Genomic DNA, 15,928 nt, shown 5'->3' with positions numbered 1-15,928 from the left:
TATCCTTTACATGCAATAACTGTCTGTGATACCCCACCACATGCTGGGTATCTTCTCTGGTGATGCTCTGCCAGGCCTGTACTGCAGCCATCTCCAATTGTTGTTTGTTTGTAGGCCTAAAATCGTTGTTTTTTTTCCCTAAAATGTTATCTTAGGGTAATTAAATGCATGTTCAATTGGATTTAAATCTGAAGATTGACTTGTCTTTCTCTCTCTTTGAGTGAACTACTCACCACATGTTGTGCTCTGCAGTGTTATAGCTGTAGCTTACGCTTATGCCTACATTCTCTGATCCTTTGATTGGATGGACAAGATGTTAGTTCATATACTGCAAGATTTCAGATATATTGGAGGATGTCCTCCGGAAGTCATCATAATTACTATGTAAGTCTGTGTATGCTTGGGTACCTTCTATACACAACTATGTAAGTCTGTGTATGCTTGGGTACCTTCTATACCCAACTACGTAAGTCTGTAGAAGTCATGTTCAATTGGATTTTAGTCTGAAGATTGACCAGTTAAAACATTTAGGCCCTGATAAAAACATCCTAGTTGCTGTAGCAGTATGTTTTTGGTCATTGTCTTACTGTATGATGAAGCACCATCCAATGAGTTTGGAGGCATTTGCTTGTATTCGAGTAGACAAGATATTACTGTACACTTCATAATTAATTCTGCTGCTGCCGTCAGCAGTTACATCATCAATTAAGACAAATTAGCCAGTTCTAGTGGTAGCCTTGCATGCTCAAACCATAACACCCCCTCCACCATGTTTCACAGATGAGGTGGTATGCTGTGGATCTTGGGCAGTTCCTTTTTTCTCTGATATTTCCTCTTGCAATCATTCTGGGACATGATTATATTGTCTTATCTGTCCACAACACCTTTTTTCAGACATCTGTAGGCTTTTTAAGCCACTTTCAAGCTGTAACTGGCCAACCGGCCAACTAGTGGTTTGCACCTTGCAGTGTAGCCCCTGTAGTTCGCCTGGTGAAGTCTTCTGCGGATGGTAGTCTCTGGCACATTCACACCTACCTCCTGGAGAGTGTTCCTGATCTGTCTGACAGTTGTTTGGGGATTGTTCTTAATTACGGTCATCCACTGCCTACCTTGGCCTACCAGGCCATTTGCGATTGCTGAGCTCACTAGTGCTTCTTTTTAATGATGTTCTACACTGTTGATTTTGGTAAGCCTAAGGTTTGGGCTATGTTTACTGACATCTTTTTCAGCTTCATATTGGCTTCTTTGACTTTCATTGACACCTCTTTGGCCCTTATATCGACAGACACCAATAGCAGACTCCAAAGGCAAACGCAAAGCCTAGAATCAATACTAGACATTGACAGCTATCTTATGCCTGCGCAAATAACGTGACATAACACACCTGACAAACCAGAAACACCTGTCAAGCCAATTGTCCTAATACTTTTGGTGCCATGAAATAAAAGCTGAGAATCTATACTTCAACCCCATAATAATTGTTTGATCAAATCCAAACTTTTGGAGTATAGAGCCAAAATAAGAAAAAATGCTTCACTGTCCCAATACTTACGAAGGGTGCTGTATAACCATTAAGTAATAGCCCCATGATGGGTAGCTTGTCTTCTGCAATACAGAATAATGATCAGCTCATTCTCTGTTTGATAATTTGGGATATTTTCCCATTTGTTTGTATTAGCTGTTAGGGAGAGAGAAGAGATCGGAGGAGGAGGTGAGGAATGGGTAGAAAGGAGGGATGAGTGGAATGAGGAGGGATGAGGGGAGAGAGAGAGTGCAGGTAATATGCTTAGTGGTCAGAATGACCCATTTGCACAAACACAAATGGCTGTCTCCCTCTCTGTAATGGCTTCTCAATAGCTAGGCCATCTAATGGGGGAATATATCTGACATATGTGGTGCATTTTTACAGGCTCTCAACCGGACAGAAAACTTTGATGTCTTTTAAAATTCATTACATACTCTAGGTAGGGTGCATCTCAGTAGTGTAAAGTGGCTTCCTCTAATCTCCTCTCCCTGCTGCCACCAACAGGCTGGGAGTACTCACGACTGAAGATGTAACTCACCAGTCATAGCCTTACAGTACATACACAGGTAAAAGCTTACAACCGTAGTTTCCAAGACTTATGACAAAATATTAAAAGAATTACAAAAACTGTCCAATGGGGGCAATATATAGTTGACAGGCATAACTTACTGTAACTGCATGTCCTCAAAACTGAAATGAGTTCCCCAGTGTCTAGGAGGAGAGGAGAGAGGGACATGAGAGACTAGAGATTCAATTCAGAACATCCTCTCTTTCTCTCTGTCTCTCTCTCTGTGAATATGAGAGCAGGAGGTATTGACTGCTCCTCTTCTCTCAGTGGGCTGCAGGACGGCGATAACACAGAGAGAATAAACAACTGAGCACACGCTCGCACACACACACACACACACACACACACACACACACACACACACACACACACACACACACAAACACAAACACTTAACTGAGCTGAGCTGACCTTCAGCATCTCTCTTGCTAACTCATTAGTCTGGGAGGCTACTCTGGAGCCCTCTCTCTCTCTCCTGCTGTTTCTACATCTCATTCTCTCTTCTCACCCACTCTCTCTTCCCCCCTCTCTCTCTCCCTCTCTCCCCTCTCTCTCTGTCTCTCTCTCTCTCTCTCTCTCTGTCTCCAATTGTCTTTCTTTCTTCTGTGCAGTGTTGGGCACAGAGCCACAGCAGGTCTCTTTCATTCTCTCCTCCCGTCCTCCCCTCCTCGCCTCCTCCCCTCCTCTTCTCCCCTAGGTTTGTCGATGTTTATCAATTGTTTTTTTGTACTCTGAGGGAATTTGGAACATTGTTGGTTTACTTATAGGGGTCTTGGAAGTTGCTAAATGATCAAACTCTACAAACTACAATTTTATAAGCCCCTCAAACAGTAGCAGATTAATTAGTCTTACTGACTGTTTCACTATTCTGTTTTGTTAGTGTGTTCAAACAGAGGGGTGTGTGTTGCACAAGGCTCTGGTTAATGGTAATTTAGAGATATGTTTTACATTACATTGTGTCCCTTATTGTGAAGATCAACACTGAAGGGGAAATGGTCTTGTTTCATTAGCCTTCTAATGTGTAGACTTCCACCCACACTCCAATGTAGGAGGGGAGACAGAGTGAGAGAATAACAGTGCTTCAGTTCTCTGGCCAGCGGCAACAGACGCACGCACTCACTCTCACACCAACTTTAAATATGCAACAGGAGAGGAAAAACACAAGCCTCTCAGCGAGATTGATTTGAATAAAACTTTAATGTGGAGCAGACAGTGGACATTATTCACCCCGGCCTGTGGTTTAACTGCACTAGAGGGAAACTCATGGAAGGCTACTGTCATCACCATATAATTTAACTGCCATATCTACAACGCTTTGTTGTATTACATTTGTCTCTAAGGCCTAAGTTTGTGTTTTTACTCACTTCAATGTGGAACATGAGCCAGTGGTTTCTGGCAGAATAATAATGGAGGTGGTTCGTAAAATATACTTGTGTGATGAAGAGTAACTTAATTCACTGAGTCAGCCTGAGAGCTGGCTCCCAGACCTTATGCCTAGGCTTTAGCTCGGTGGTCTTAAGTAGTCTTGAGTCACACTTACAACTTGTGGTATCTGAGCGATGTTTGGTTCTGGATTGTGTGAGGTCTCCTTGGTCCTATCGTAGAAGCCCAGGAAACAGCAGGCCAGCTGGATGCCTGTGATTGGTCAGTGACGGAAACAACATTAAGGAAGTGTGTAGAGAAATATAAACATAGTTTAGAGGGAGCGTTTGACAGTCATACATGTTGGAGAGATGAGCGTTGAGGCTTGTGTTTACTGACTATATGTCATAATTCCCTTGCTTTTTTGACTAAACTTGGTTGGCTTCTCCACTATGCTCTCTCAAAATATGTTATCATGAATATTCAATGATTACAAACTCTTCTTTAAAAGGTATCTAGCTGTGTGTCTCCCAAAGGTCAGGGATTTAACCAGCTGGTGGAGACCATGTTCATATCCACATGTGCTCCTGATCCTTATATATTTGCATTAAGCGCTGTAATGGAGGACTAATGGTGATGATATAAATTATAGTTCTGCTAATGATCACTATTATCATAAAGAACCAGAAAAGGCCTGCAAGCTGCAGTATATTATTCCTCCTATGTACAACCAATGATGATGACAACATTTCGATCCAAGGTGGATTTGTGTCACGTTGAACAAAGTATAGTAGGATGGTGGACTCAATGTGACATGGCTTCAGAGGTCATGTGCTCATGTGTTAATGTTGACAAAGGGGGTGTGTGTGTGTGTGTGTGTGTGTGTGTGTGTGTGTGTGTGTGTGTGTGTGTGTGTGTGTGTGTGTGCGTGCTTGTGTGTGTCTGTGTGTGTGTGTGTGTGTCTGTGTGTGTGTGTGTGTGTGTGTGTGACCACTGATCCCCCATTACCCTCCCACTGTTTGTCTCTAGAGCTTAGTCTAAATTAACAACAATTACAGAGAGAAAGAAATTGCTTTGTTGCATACAAAGGTCATTGCTAATGCTGTACATTAGAGTTTGCCTTACCCTGCACTGCCCTCTTGAGGCATGTTAGTGTATTGCAATAATGGGTTAAACAGAGGATGGGTGGGATGGGCCGAACAGGCTCTCCAATACCAATACTCAGTCAATCACCTCAGTTACATCCCTGTATCAAGGACTGATGTTGTGTCAGGTGAATCCCAGGTTGAACTCTGATCTCAACCTCGAGCCAACAGGTGACGTGCTCTTTTGCCCTCGCTCACCACCCTTCGTAGATCTTAGACAGTTGGATAAGTGTAAGCTGACATAGAGTCTGCTATAGCTGTTAAAATGTGTGTTTGTCTGTTTTTATTGTTAATGAAAAAACTAATAACGAGTTGATCATCAAAATAACCTTACAAGACCCTTGTAATAAAGAAACGGTATTCCATGAGTGTCGTAACGAGTGTAGTGGAACTTTGTAGTTCCATTTGCAAGTCTATGTAGGTCAAGCCAAAAGGCCTTCGTCAATGTAATTCATCTGTTTTGTCCTAGATCCGCAATTTAAAAATATCCCCAAAAGCTAATGATCTATGCAAATGGATCCCTCCATTCATTGACTTAATTGGAAACACGCTACCCAATTTTTAGCAACATTTGTCAATGCCCTCCTCTGTCTCTCACCTCAACACACACACACACACACACACACACACACACACACACACACACACACACACACACACAGAAACGAACACACAGACACACACACACAGACATACACACACAAATGAACACACTTAGACATCTTAATCAGTTTGGAGAGGAATAATAATCATGCAGGTAGATGTCTAAATCAGGAGGTTTTTCAATTATTCTATGTGTCTGGCTGCAGGCGAAGTATCCCTCATCCAGACTAATCCAGTGGCTCTGACTGATTAACTTAACACTCTGTCACACAGCTGCCTCAGTAGGCCCTGTGTGTGTGTGTGTGCGTGCGTGCGTGCGTGCGTGCGTGCGTGCGTACGTACGTGTGTGCGTATGTGCGTGCGTGTGTAAACAAGTAATAAGTCTGCCATTGTGAAACCCATGCCCTCCTCCTTCCCTGACTTTTCCTAAATTATTAAATCTATTCCTTAATAATTATTTGCATAATCAATGCGTAGAATAGAAGCCAGTGCGCACCCAGCCTTTAAAGAGACACCCATATGTTGAAACACAGTTTCAGTCTATTTAGCCGTTGTTTTCAATGAGCATCCTATGATATCTCGTCCCGTGTGTGTATGTAGGCGACAGTATGTGTGTCTGTGTAAAGGCCAGTGAAAACAATACCGAAAGTGGGCAGTCAGTGCGTAACTGGATGAGACAAACAAACTCTCCCTTGTGCGTTTGTCTGGCAGGTTTATGACATTTTCCTTACAGTTATGAATGGCATACCCATTTCAACCATAATGGCGATATCAGTAACATGTACAGAGAGACTACATTATAGCAGTTATTTGCATGATCAAAGTGATTACATGGAATAGAAGTCCACACAGCGCGCAACTAGAATGTGAAGAACACACACATATCCTTCATCACACCCGTATTTCGAAATGTATGCTTATTACATTTGTTTTACTCAAGCCATAATTTTGATCTCAGTCTATTAAAACCACCACATTTGATCCACCTTTTGTGTGTGTATGTAGGCTACAGTCGCCTGCAGGTAGCCTAGTAGACCTGATTGATAAGGGCATGCTATAAACACACAGGGAGCCCTGATTACAGACATTTGGAATGCTTTTGGGAGTAACTCGATTGCTTGTTATAAGCCAAAATCAATATTTGTTTTGAATGTGGTTTGCATGGCAGGGCAGGCACGCATGCATACTTTAATCTTTTTCACACTCATCCCTAAATTCACTCTCAGTTTGAAAAGAGACCTGATCTTGGTCTTCTCTGTCCTGATGTTTAGCCAGCCTATATATTTGTGTTTGTGTTTGCAGTATTTGTGTCTCTGTGAGTGATCCTGTGTGTCTTTACAAGTTTGTGTGTCTTTGTGTGTGTGTGTGTGTGTGTGTGTGTGTGTGTGTGTGTGTGTGTGTGTGTGTGTGTGTGTGTGTGTGTGTGTGAGTGAATGTCTTTATTTGTGTCTGTCTGGCCTAGGTAATCTGATTTAGCAGCAGCTGAATCTGTGCTCGTTGCTCGGTGGCACAACTGAGTGTTCTGTGGTCCCCTAGGCGACGGTTGCCGCGGTGCTCGGTTCCATTTGAGCCTGTGGAACATTAATCACCCGCGTCCTCTACCCCTCCCCCTCTTGTCTCCTGCTCGCTCATTATATTCCAACCTGGGCTGGACCTGCAACACACACACACACACACACACACACACACACACACACACACACACACACACACACACACACACACACACACACACACACACACAGCCCTGCCGCCTTCCAACCCTCTTTTCCATCCCATCTATCCCCCCTCACAGTAGATTGAATAGTCATTTATGTCTAATGAAAACGTGCTATTATACTTTTGAAAACTGGCTGGAAAAGTAAGATATATGATCCTTCCCTTTTCATTGCAAACAGAGGTTAATTTTGTCTGGTTAATTTGGCTATAAGTGTTGGTATTTTGTTTGCTTGACTATGTCTTGTTAGGTAGTTTGGTGGGGTAGTTGGGCTGTGTGTAGTTAGTTTTGCTGGGGGTAGTTACATGAAGTGAGTCATTTATGCTGGGTCCTGTTGGCCTCGGCAGCTGTTTATCTCTGAAATATACTGCTCCATGTCCTACATCAATGACAGCATTCCTAAAATCTAAACTAAATGGGAAAATGAATTAGTGGTAGATCTGACAAACAAATGCTGGGAAAGTGGACTTAGTCGAATAAATTATTCTTCATGTGCCCAACTCAGTTTTATTCAGTTCAAGGTTGTCCACAGGGTTAAATATCAGTACATCCAGGCTGGCAGAAATATATCCTGATTCAGATCTGAAATGTAATCGCTGCTGAAAATGAAATCCCCTACTTCTCATTCACTTTTGAGCTGGTTGAAAGATGTCATGTCCCTTTTATATCTTGAAAAAGTGAAGTTTACACTCAGAGGGTCAATTGAACGTTACTCTTTGCATTTTATATCTTATTTTAATGAGCTGTTTGTGCTCTCTGACGAAGCACCAGTTTGCTCATCGTTGATGCCTTGATAGCTGGACTGAACATGTGTTGGCTCAGGATTCATTATTTATTTATTTTATGGCTGTGTTTTATATTTCTGATGAATTACCTACCTTTGGCTCTACTGTCCTCATTTATTTTATGTACTTTAAGAAGGGCGATGCATGATGATTAAACATGCTACTTAGGAGTTCAATAAAAGACAAATGTGGGTTTACCGTATTCTTTTTTTTGGTTGGGGGGGGGAGGGGGGGTTCAGTTCCTGTTTCTCTTTTTGCTGTTTGTCTACTGTTTATACATGTCATGTTTAAATTGTAAAAGAAAAAAGATTGGGTTGGAGATGTTGCAGATCAGATGCAAGTGTAAACATCCTCAGGACTGGCACCCTCCCTGACACTGACACACAATACATCCAGTCAGCTTTCACCCAATGACACACATTACAGCTACTAGACCTGTGCGTGTGCGTGTGTGCACGTGAGAGAGTCAGAGAGAGAGAGAGAGAGAGAGGACAAAGCATGTGTGAGAGAGAAAGAGAAAGAGAGAGATAGTGTGTGACAGTGTAAGAGAGTGTGTGTGTATACGTAAGCTGTAGACGTCCTCATGGGAGAGGATGTCACATCTGTGAGTCCGGCCACAGCTGCTTGCATGAGTGCCTGCATGCAAGCCACTGGATCTACTTCTCTCTTCCTCCTTCTCTTCCCTCTGCTCTCCCTCTCTCCTCCCTTTCCTCCTCACCTCTGTCTCTCCTTCATTCTGGCCTGTCTTGACCCCCATCTCATCTCCTACCCTCTCCTGTGCTTCTCCTTTCCCTTTCCCGCACCTCTCCTCTCTCTCTCCCCTACTACCATCTCTTTTCCTCCCTCTCCTCCCTCACGCTACTGACCCAATTACACACAGGGAGGGACAAAGAGGGGGGGGGGACAGAAGAGAAAGAGAGTGTTAAAGACACAGGGAAAGAGGCTGAAGAAGGGAAGAACTGAGTGGGAGAGATGGGCATACACCGCAGGACCGATAAGATCCACATAAAGGAGTTATTGCCTCTTCACTCGTTTTATCTCTGAGACACTCAGCACTTACTGGGCATTAGTAGGACTTCCAGAGCTGTGTGTGTGTGAATGGCAGACTGGTTGGACCTGAGGACGGGGTAAGAGAGGCTTCTCTGGCTAGTGTCAGCAGCTCCTCCTCTCTCTAGCTAACTCTAGGGACTTCAACACACCAACCTGTGGACAGCCCTGCTCCCGCTAGCAACAGAGTCAACTCTATACCTCCTACTGCAGACAGCAGCCTGAGGGCAGAGAGAGTACACTCAACTCTATACCATCACTGGAGCTATCCCAAACGTGTGTGGAGTTACCATGGCTATCTACTGGCAGATAGTGGGAGACTGAGGGAGAGAGGAAAAGAGGGAGGGAAACGGTAGCAGGACACAGAGCTGGAGAAGGTCCGAGGGTATCCCTGGGACTGTACTGAAAGAGACAGACACAGAGGGATAAAGTAGAGGTCTGAAGGAGTGTGTGAGAATGCAGCTGTTCTTCCTTGAGGCATGGGAGATGGAGGGGATGCAGACGGTGGGGATTCTCCTGGTGGTCTGTAGCTCCCTCAAACTCATGCACTTCCTGGGACTCATCGACTTGACCAGTGGAGGTAAGGGAGGCAGGGGCTCGGTGGGGAGGGAGCAGAAGCAGGGTCGGGGGCCGGGAGCAACAACCAGATAAGGTTAGGGACACAAAGAGAGACGGGGATGAGAGTATTGATAGGAATAAAGGTAGAAACAGGAGTTTGTGTGTGTGTGTGTGTGTGTGTGTGTGTGTGTGTGTGTGTGTGTGTGTGTGTGTGTGTGTGTGTGTGTGTGTGTGTGTGTGTATGTGTGTGTGTGTGTGTGTTTGTATTTGTGCATACATGTACAGTATGTGTACGGTTTGTGTGTAAGAGGGAGAGAGAGAGAGAGAGAGAGGGGAGATGAAGAAAGAGAGAGACTACGTGTGTCTTTACTGTTTGTTGTTAGGGAGATGTGGGGTATATAGATCAGTATGTGTGTATCTAGCTATCTAGCTATCTGTCTCCACTCCCTCACTATTATTTGTGCTGTAATGAGGGGTGGCTTGGATGGACTACAGTATGTTGTTTATATTATGTCTATGGCCCTGCTCTATAGTTTCCATCCACAATAGTTTTTGTTATTTTTTTCTGTAGAGGTGTGTGTACTGATGTATCAGGTCATATTGGAAGTATGGTGGGCTATTATCAAAAATCATCTGCATTGTAATTATGAGAAAACAAAAGGAGAGTTCAAGAGACTGTCCAGACCTGAGTGTACATTTTCCCACTCTCTATTTCTCTGTGTCTCCTGTGTGTGAGGGGTATTTTTGTAATCTTGGTGTGGGTCCAGACCCAAGAATGGCGCGGGATGATTGTGTGTGTTTGTGTGCATGTGCTCTGGTGTGTCACATGAAAGAGCGGTGTGTGACTCAGATGCGGTGTCCATATGGCTGTAATGACCTTGCGTGGGCCAGATCGCACAGTCCCAGTAGCCATCTCTAGCCCTCTTCTCTAACCTCTAGTCTAGCCGCTTCTGCTTATTTTGGCAGCACGCCTGTGGGGGGCAAGGGGGGACAATGTGAGAGGGTGGCTGTTGGCCATCACTGGACTCCTACTTGTGAAAATAGTACAGTATGTCTGTACAGAACGTGTCTGACTAGAACCTGATATGAAATCTATCTTTTGCCTTGAAGCTTTTCTGGAAACTATCTTTATAATATTTATGTATTATGTTGAGTTTGAAGATGTGAATATGTCTTCAGACTCAATAGCAGTGATGTGTTTGTCTTGTCTACAAATGCCTCCCTCTAGTGATCTCAATGTGGTTGGTGTGTTCTATCAGCTGTCTGGGCTGGTAGCACTGATCTCCCTTCTAATGCCAGGTCAGCAAACCGCTAACAGTGATTAATTGCTATCAGTGATTTTCAGTGCTTTGCATGCAGCTTCGGTTCTTATTTGTTTACTGTGTATTTGCTGTGTCTAACCTCAACTATGGTTGGTGATTACAGGTAATCCTCCCACGAACCAAAGCAAAAAAACCATAAAGCAGCGATTCCTCAAGCTGCTGCCCTGCTGCAAGCCCTCTGCTGCCCCCTCAGTCAGTCAATGCAAGTGCCTCTTCACTCTCTACACAACCTCCCTACACTCACACAAACACACACTTACACAAACATACACCCACACAAACACACACACACACACACACACACACACACACACACACACACACACACACACACACATACACCCACCCAAACATACACACACACAAACACAAACATACACCCACACAAACACACAAACACACAAACATATACCCACATGCACACACACACACAGACATGCAATACAATCACTTTCCTTCTCCCTTCTGTCTAATGGCCCAGATCTAGCCCAGAAAATGATTTTTGGAATGTGGATTCTCATCGGTGTGTGTGTTCTGTTATGAAAGTGTGTGTGTGTGTGTGTGTGTGTGTGTGTGTGTGTGTGTGTGTGTGTGTGTGTGTGTGTCTGATATAGCCTTGTCTTATGTGGAGGCAGGCTAGAGGTCACCAATGGATAAGAGTGGGGTGAGGTAGAGGCAGTTATGCTGGTGCCTCAGTCCCTAGGCATACAGTGAAAGGAAGAGCTTTGGGAATGGCGTTTGGATGTATGGAGAAAGGGGTGAGAGAGAGGGGAAAGGGGTGATTCTCACGAAACCACCTGAAGCCATGTCTGTAATGAATTGGTCCACATATTCACTGAGAATGTGAAATAATTCATTTGAATATTAAAGCACACAATGCTTACTATGGTTCATTTAGTTGTTTTTAACTTTTATATTATTTTAGTGTTTTTTCAGTAGATTTTCGATCAAAGAATTCATTACCGTAACGTGTCCAGACAAATATTTCAAAGTTTTGCCTTCTTACAACAAAATAAATATTAAATAAAACATACTTAAAAATATATTAACAGCCAATAATAATTTCTAGGGGTTTAGAAAATATATAATATATATTTTAGGCCAAAACAGGAGTGTCCGGGCACACAGCTTTCATTACCGTAACATTTGTTCACGCGCCTGTCAAATCTACTGTAAATTTGTCAATAAAGTTTTATTGACCCAGAATGTACCACACAGAAGAGAAGATTCAAGATAAGGTAAGATTATCTGTGATCTTTTGATAGTTAAAGTTTTTACTTTTGTCTTCTTACACCCCTCTTACCACACCATAGGGGTACAGTTACCGTAACAATGTAGTATTTCATATTTTTGAAAAAAATTAAATAATTTATAACATTACAATAGAAAGGGTATGTGTGGGCATATAGTGATGGCACATGGTTTTTATCAAGGTCATCATCTGTTCTGCCACTTCATGCCAGCTAAGCTAAAGAGCATTCATTACTGTAACGTCCATCTTTCATTACTGTGTCATATAGTTGTCTGTTACGGTAATTAATTCTGATGTTACTGTAATCAATATAATAATAGTTTCCTATTATAGCTAATATTTCCATTTAAAATATGCTAAAACTACTAATTAACTTATGATTAGCTAGCTAGCTAACTTGCCAAACATTAACTTAAAAGTTTTTTTTTTTATGTTAGTTGTATGCTCATCGCGATTAGCATAGCTCTAGCTAGCTACTGTGCTAAAACTCATTTATGATTAGCTAGCTAGCTAGGGGTGTCCCTTAAGGTGTGCTTTGCGACTGGAAAATAATACTTAAGAAAATGCTTAAGTGGAATAGATGACTTGACTTAAGTAATCACTTTAGTAAATCCTAAGGTCTTTTATTTGCAACTCACTTAAAGATAAGGGAAAGCTAAAGGATTTGTTTTTATATGAAGATCTACAATGGCAGAAGGGAAGAAAGCTGCTACAAGAGTTAGGGTGCAGAAACATCGGGACAAGATGTACAGCAATCCCAAGCTACATGAGGAGTACAGGAGGAAGGAAAGAGATAGGGAGGCTCACATTTGAAGTGAAAAGAAAGTTAGCATACTTACATAGTGCTGAAGAAACCTCATACAGTAACATATGGTAGGAAACTGTAGCGCCACCTATAGGTCAGCAGTTAGACTAGATGTACAGTAGATATACAGTAGACCCACATATTTTGAGTAGAAGCTTGAAAATGGGCATACTTTCATCTGTTTAACACAACCTGATACAATAAAATTGTATCCAGGCATTGTCAATGATTACACCAGATATAGGCCTACAATGATTACACCAGATATAGGCCTACAATGATTACACCAGATATAGGCCTACTTATATACAGATATAGGCCTACAATGATTACCCCAGATATAGGCCTACAATGATTACACCAGATATAGGCCTACAATGATTACACCAGATATAGGCCTACTTATATACAGATATAGGCCTACTACTTTTGGAGACTTATTGGTTCTATTGAGTACTTTCGGGTTGTATTATCAGCACGTTGTGTTAGTGTTATAACTAACATTGGTGATATTTTTGCAGGTATCTAAAACAAAGGGAGAGCGGTCTGTTAAAGTCAGCCAAAGACATGACTGCAAAACAGAGGAAAACTCAACTCAAAAAGTGGAGGGAGAATTCTAATAGGTACAATGCAAAGAAATAACAACAAACAAATTTAGCCACCCCAGAGATTGGTTCCACAAACATCAAAACCAAAAAGGAAACAAACAACATCAAAACTGAGGAGCAAACTGAGAGACACAGTGAAACTGAAGCAAAAAGACAGGGAACTTGAGTTATGAGGAAGAGGATAAAAAGACTGGAGGAAAACAGAGGCAGAGCAAACCAGGCCCAAAAGAGGAGAGAGAGGGTGATGTCAGTAAATAAAAGGAAGAGGAAGGGAGCTCTAATTGAAACCTTCCTACACAGGGATGACATCACAACCGTGATCAATGGAAAAGCTGAGGAAAGGTGGACAGATCTCTTGGTCTCAGTTCTGCAAACACAGGCCCTTTTGGATTGTTCGCCCATGGGTGACAGACAGGGAGACTTGTGGATGCAAGATTCACGAGAACTTCAACAGCGAGGTGAAAAAGTTACACCAGCTTGGCATCACAAGAACCATGTTGTCAACGGAAGTGGTGGCCTCATTGGTATGTGATACAGGAGATATCGACTGCATGTACAATAGATGTGACAGATGTAGGTGTGACAAATCCAAGAAAGCAACATTCCCTGTTGAGATGAATCCTAAAACAAAGGACAACATTGTCCTGGGAAGAGTGGGTCAGTAGGTCCACTCCAGTCACTAAGAAACACCAAGATGGCTCTACATCAGAGTTTGAGGTAAAAACCACTATCCTGGAGAAGAAGTTTGGAAGCATAGAGCGGCTTGTAGACCTTACCAAGGAGGACCTACCCTGTTTCTGTACACATTTGTACAATATTGGGCTCCAGTTCACCCATCTGAAGATGCTGATGGACAGCTTGACAGAGGACCAAGTTGTAGTCAAGTTGATTTTAGCGAAAACTACAACTGTAAATGGAGCAAGGAGGTCAAAGATACTCACTTTGGTGGGTCACACCAGCAGGTGACTCTTCACACTGGAGTTTTGTACTTCAGTGGAAGAAAGGTGGAGTCATTCGCAACACTCTCAGAGAGCCTCCAGCATGATGCCATCACCACATGGGCACACCTAGATCCAATCTTGGATTACGTCAGAGCCAGTCACCCTGCTGCAGAGAGGATTCACTTCCTATCAGATGGGCCAACCTCACAGTACAGGAACAAAACTGCATTTTACTTGGCCTTGAGAGTCCCCTTCCTGAAAGATTTTACTTCAGTGACATAGAACTTTACAGAGGCATCACATGGGAAAGAAGCCCCTGATGGAGTTGGAGGTGCTCTCAAGAACCTTGCTGATCGGATGGTGGCCTACGGGACAGACATTGGTTCCTCCATCCCTCAAGACAGTGCCAGGGACAATGAAAGTGCATCAGGTAAGCTCTGCTCATGTGTTTTTGTATTTCACACTTTCATTGTCTTAAAGGGATAGTCCGCAATTTCTTTGAGATGTTGTTTTGGTCCTTTGCTGCCGTTTACTGAATTTAAACGCACTCACCAATTTGAATTATGGCTTTGGCAGGCATAGCAGTGAATAGGATAATGGAGGAAAACATTACATGTTTATGTAAATATTGTGTTTAAAATGTTCTTAAACAAATCATGGACTACCCCCTTTAACCCAATCCAAAGTTAAAGGATCACTAAACAATGTTGCAACATTTTTCAGATGTAGTCATTAGCCTTGTGGTTTTAGCCTTGTCTTTTATATTCTGAAATTCACCTATGGCACATTACTTCCACCTCATTGTATTATGTTAATGATTTCAAAATTATTTAAGTCTGTTTACATGTTTGTGGTAAATGAGGGCAGTGTACCAAATACAAATACAATACTTGAGGTAAGGACGTATCATCAGCTACTCTTATCTTACGATAGCTGCAGATGTATTATGGACATTAATCACAATTAAGATGTGTAACATGTCATTTGAAGTAACTTAATGATCCTTAAAGTGTTTCAAATATTAACTAATCAATTCCTTTTTCTGTAGCTTGTTGCCACAGAACCCGGCAGGATCAGAACCAGAGACGTCTCCTGCTTTTGAAGTCAACACTTCACTGTGCTGACTGATATTTGGACGAAATACTCCACATCAAAAACCTGAAAGGACTTAAATTAAGAATTATAGTGTGTGTGTGTGTGTGGTGGTGGTGGTGGTTGTGTGGGGGGGGTTAGGTAACAAAAATGAAATGTTGAAATGTGTAGAATTTCTGTTAAAAGTTCATTGTGTTCAGTATGTTTAGGAGCAGGATGGGGGGGTAGGTCAGGTGTGGGAGCATATACTGTGGGGTGTTCTGTCTGCCATTGTTTTATAATTAAAAACGTACTACACTTGAAGTTGTCACTTAAAAGGAAAGGTTTACCCAAAATCAATATTGTATCATATCCTTTATAAGTTGGGGTTAATTACGGAAACAGGGGCTTTCGTTACCGTAATATAAATGTCATTACCGAAACACTATCTTTGACCAAATATTCAAATTACACTAAAACAATACTGGAACAGTTTGAGCTGTGTTTGAAATATGTCCCATTCCCTTTCTACTATTGTTATTGTTTTAAAACTGATTACGAACAAAACCTCCATGTGAAAAAAATAAATCCATGTGAAAAAACAGCTGCACGTTACGGT

General features: G+C 42.3%; 1 protein-coding gene across 6 annotated transcripts in view; it reads left to right on the top strand.

Moving 5' to 3' along the window:
* The window catches only part of LOC310822582 (A-type potassium channel modulatory protein KCNIP2), a gene marked incomplete at both ends in the record, with an annotated part of 111,384 nt that overhangs the window by 91,685 nt on the left and 3,771 nt on the right, over positions 1-15,928 (top strand). For 2 of the 6 annotated variants that reach the window (XM_083694965.1, XM_083694964.1), the window contains one exon: positions 10,736-10,838. The exons of 2 other annotated variants lie outside the window; for them this stretch is intronic. In XM_083694965.1, the coding sequence (XP_083551091.1) occupies positions 10,736-10,838 (103 nt within the window). Of the gene's footprint in view, positions 1-9,208; positions 9,333-10,735; positions 10,839-15,928 lie in introns of those variants that run through there. 2 more of the 6 variants (XM_083694963.1, XM_083694966.1) reach the window with 2 other exon arrangements.

This window comes from Argentina silus (assembly GCF_951799395.1).
Source record: "Argentina silus genome assembly, chromosome: X".
Lineage (NCBI taxonomy): Eukaryota > Metazoa > Chordata > Actinopteri > Argentiniformes > Argentinidae > Argentina > Argentina silus.
Note: the sequence above shows the minus strand (reverse complement) of the source record. Positions and strands in the feature narration are given on the sequence as shown.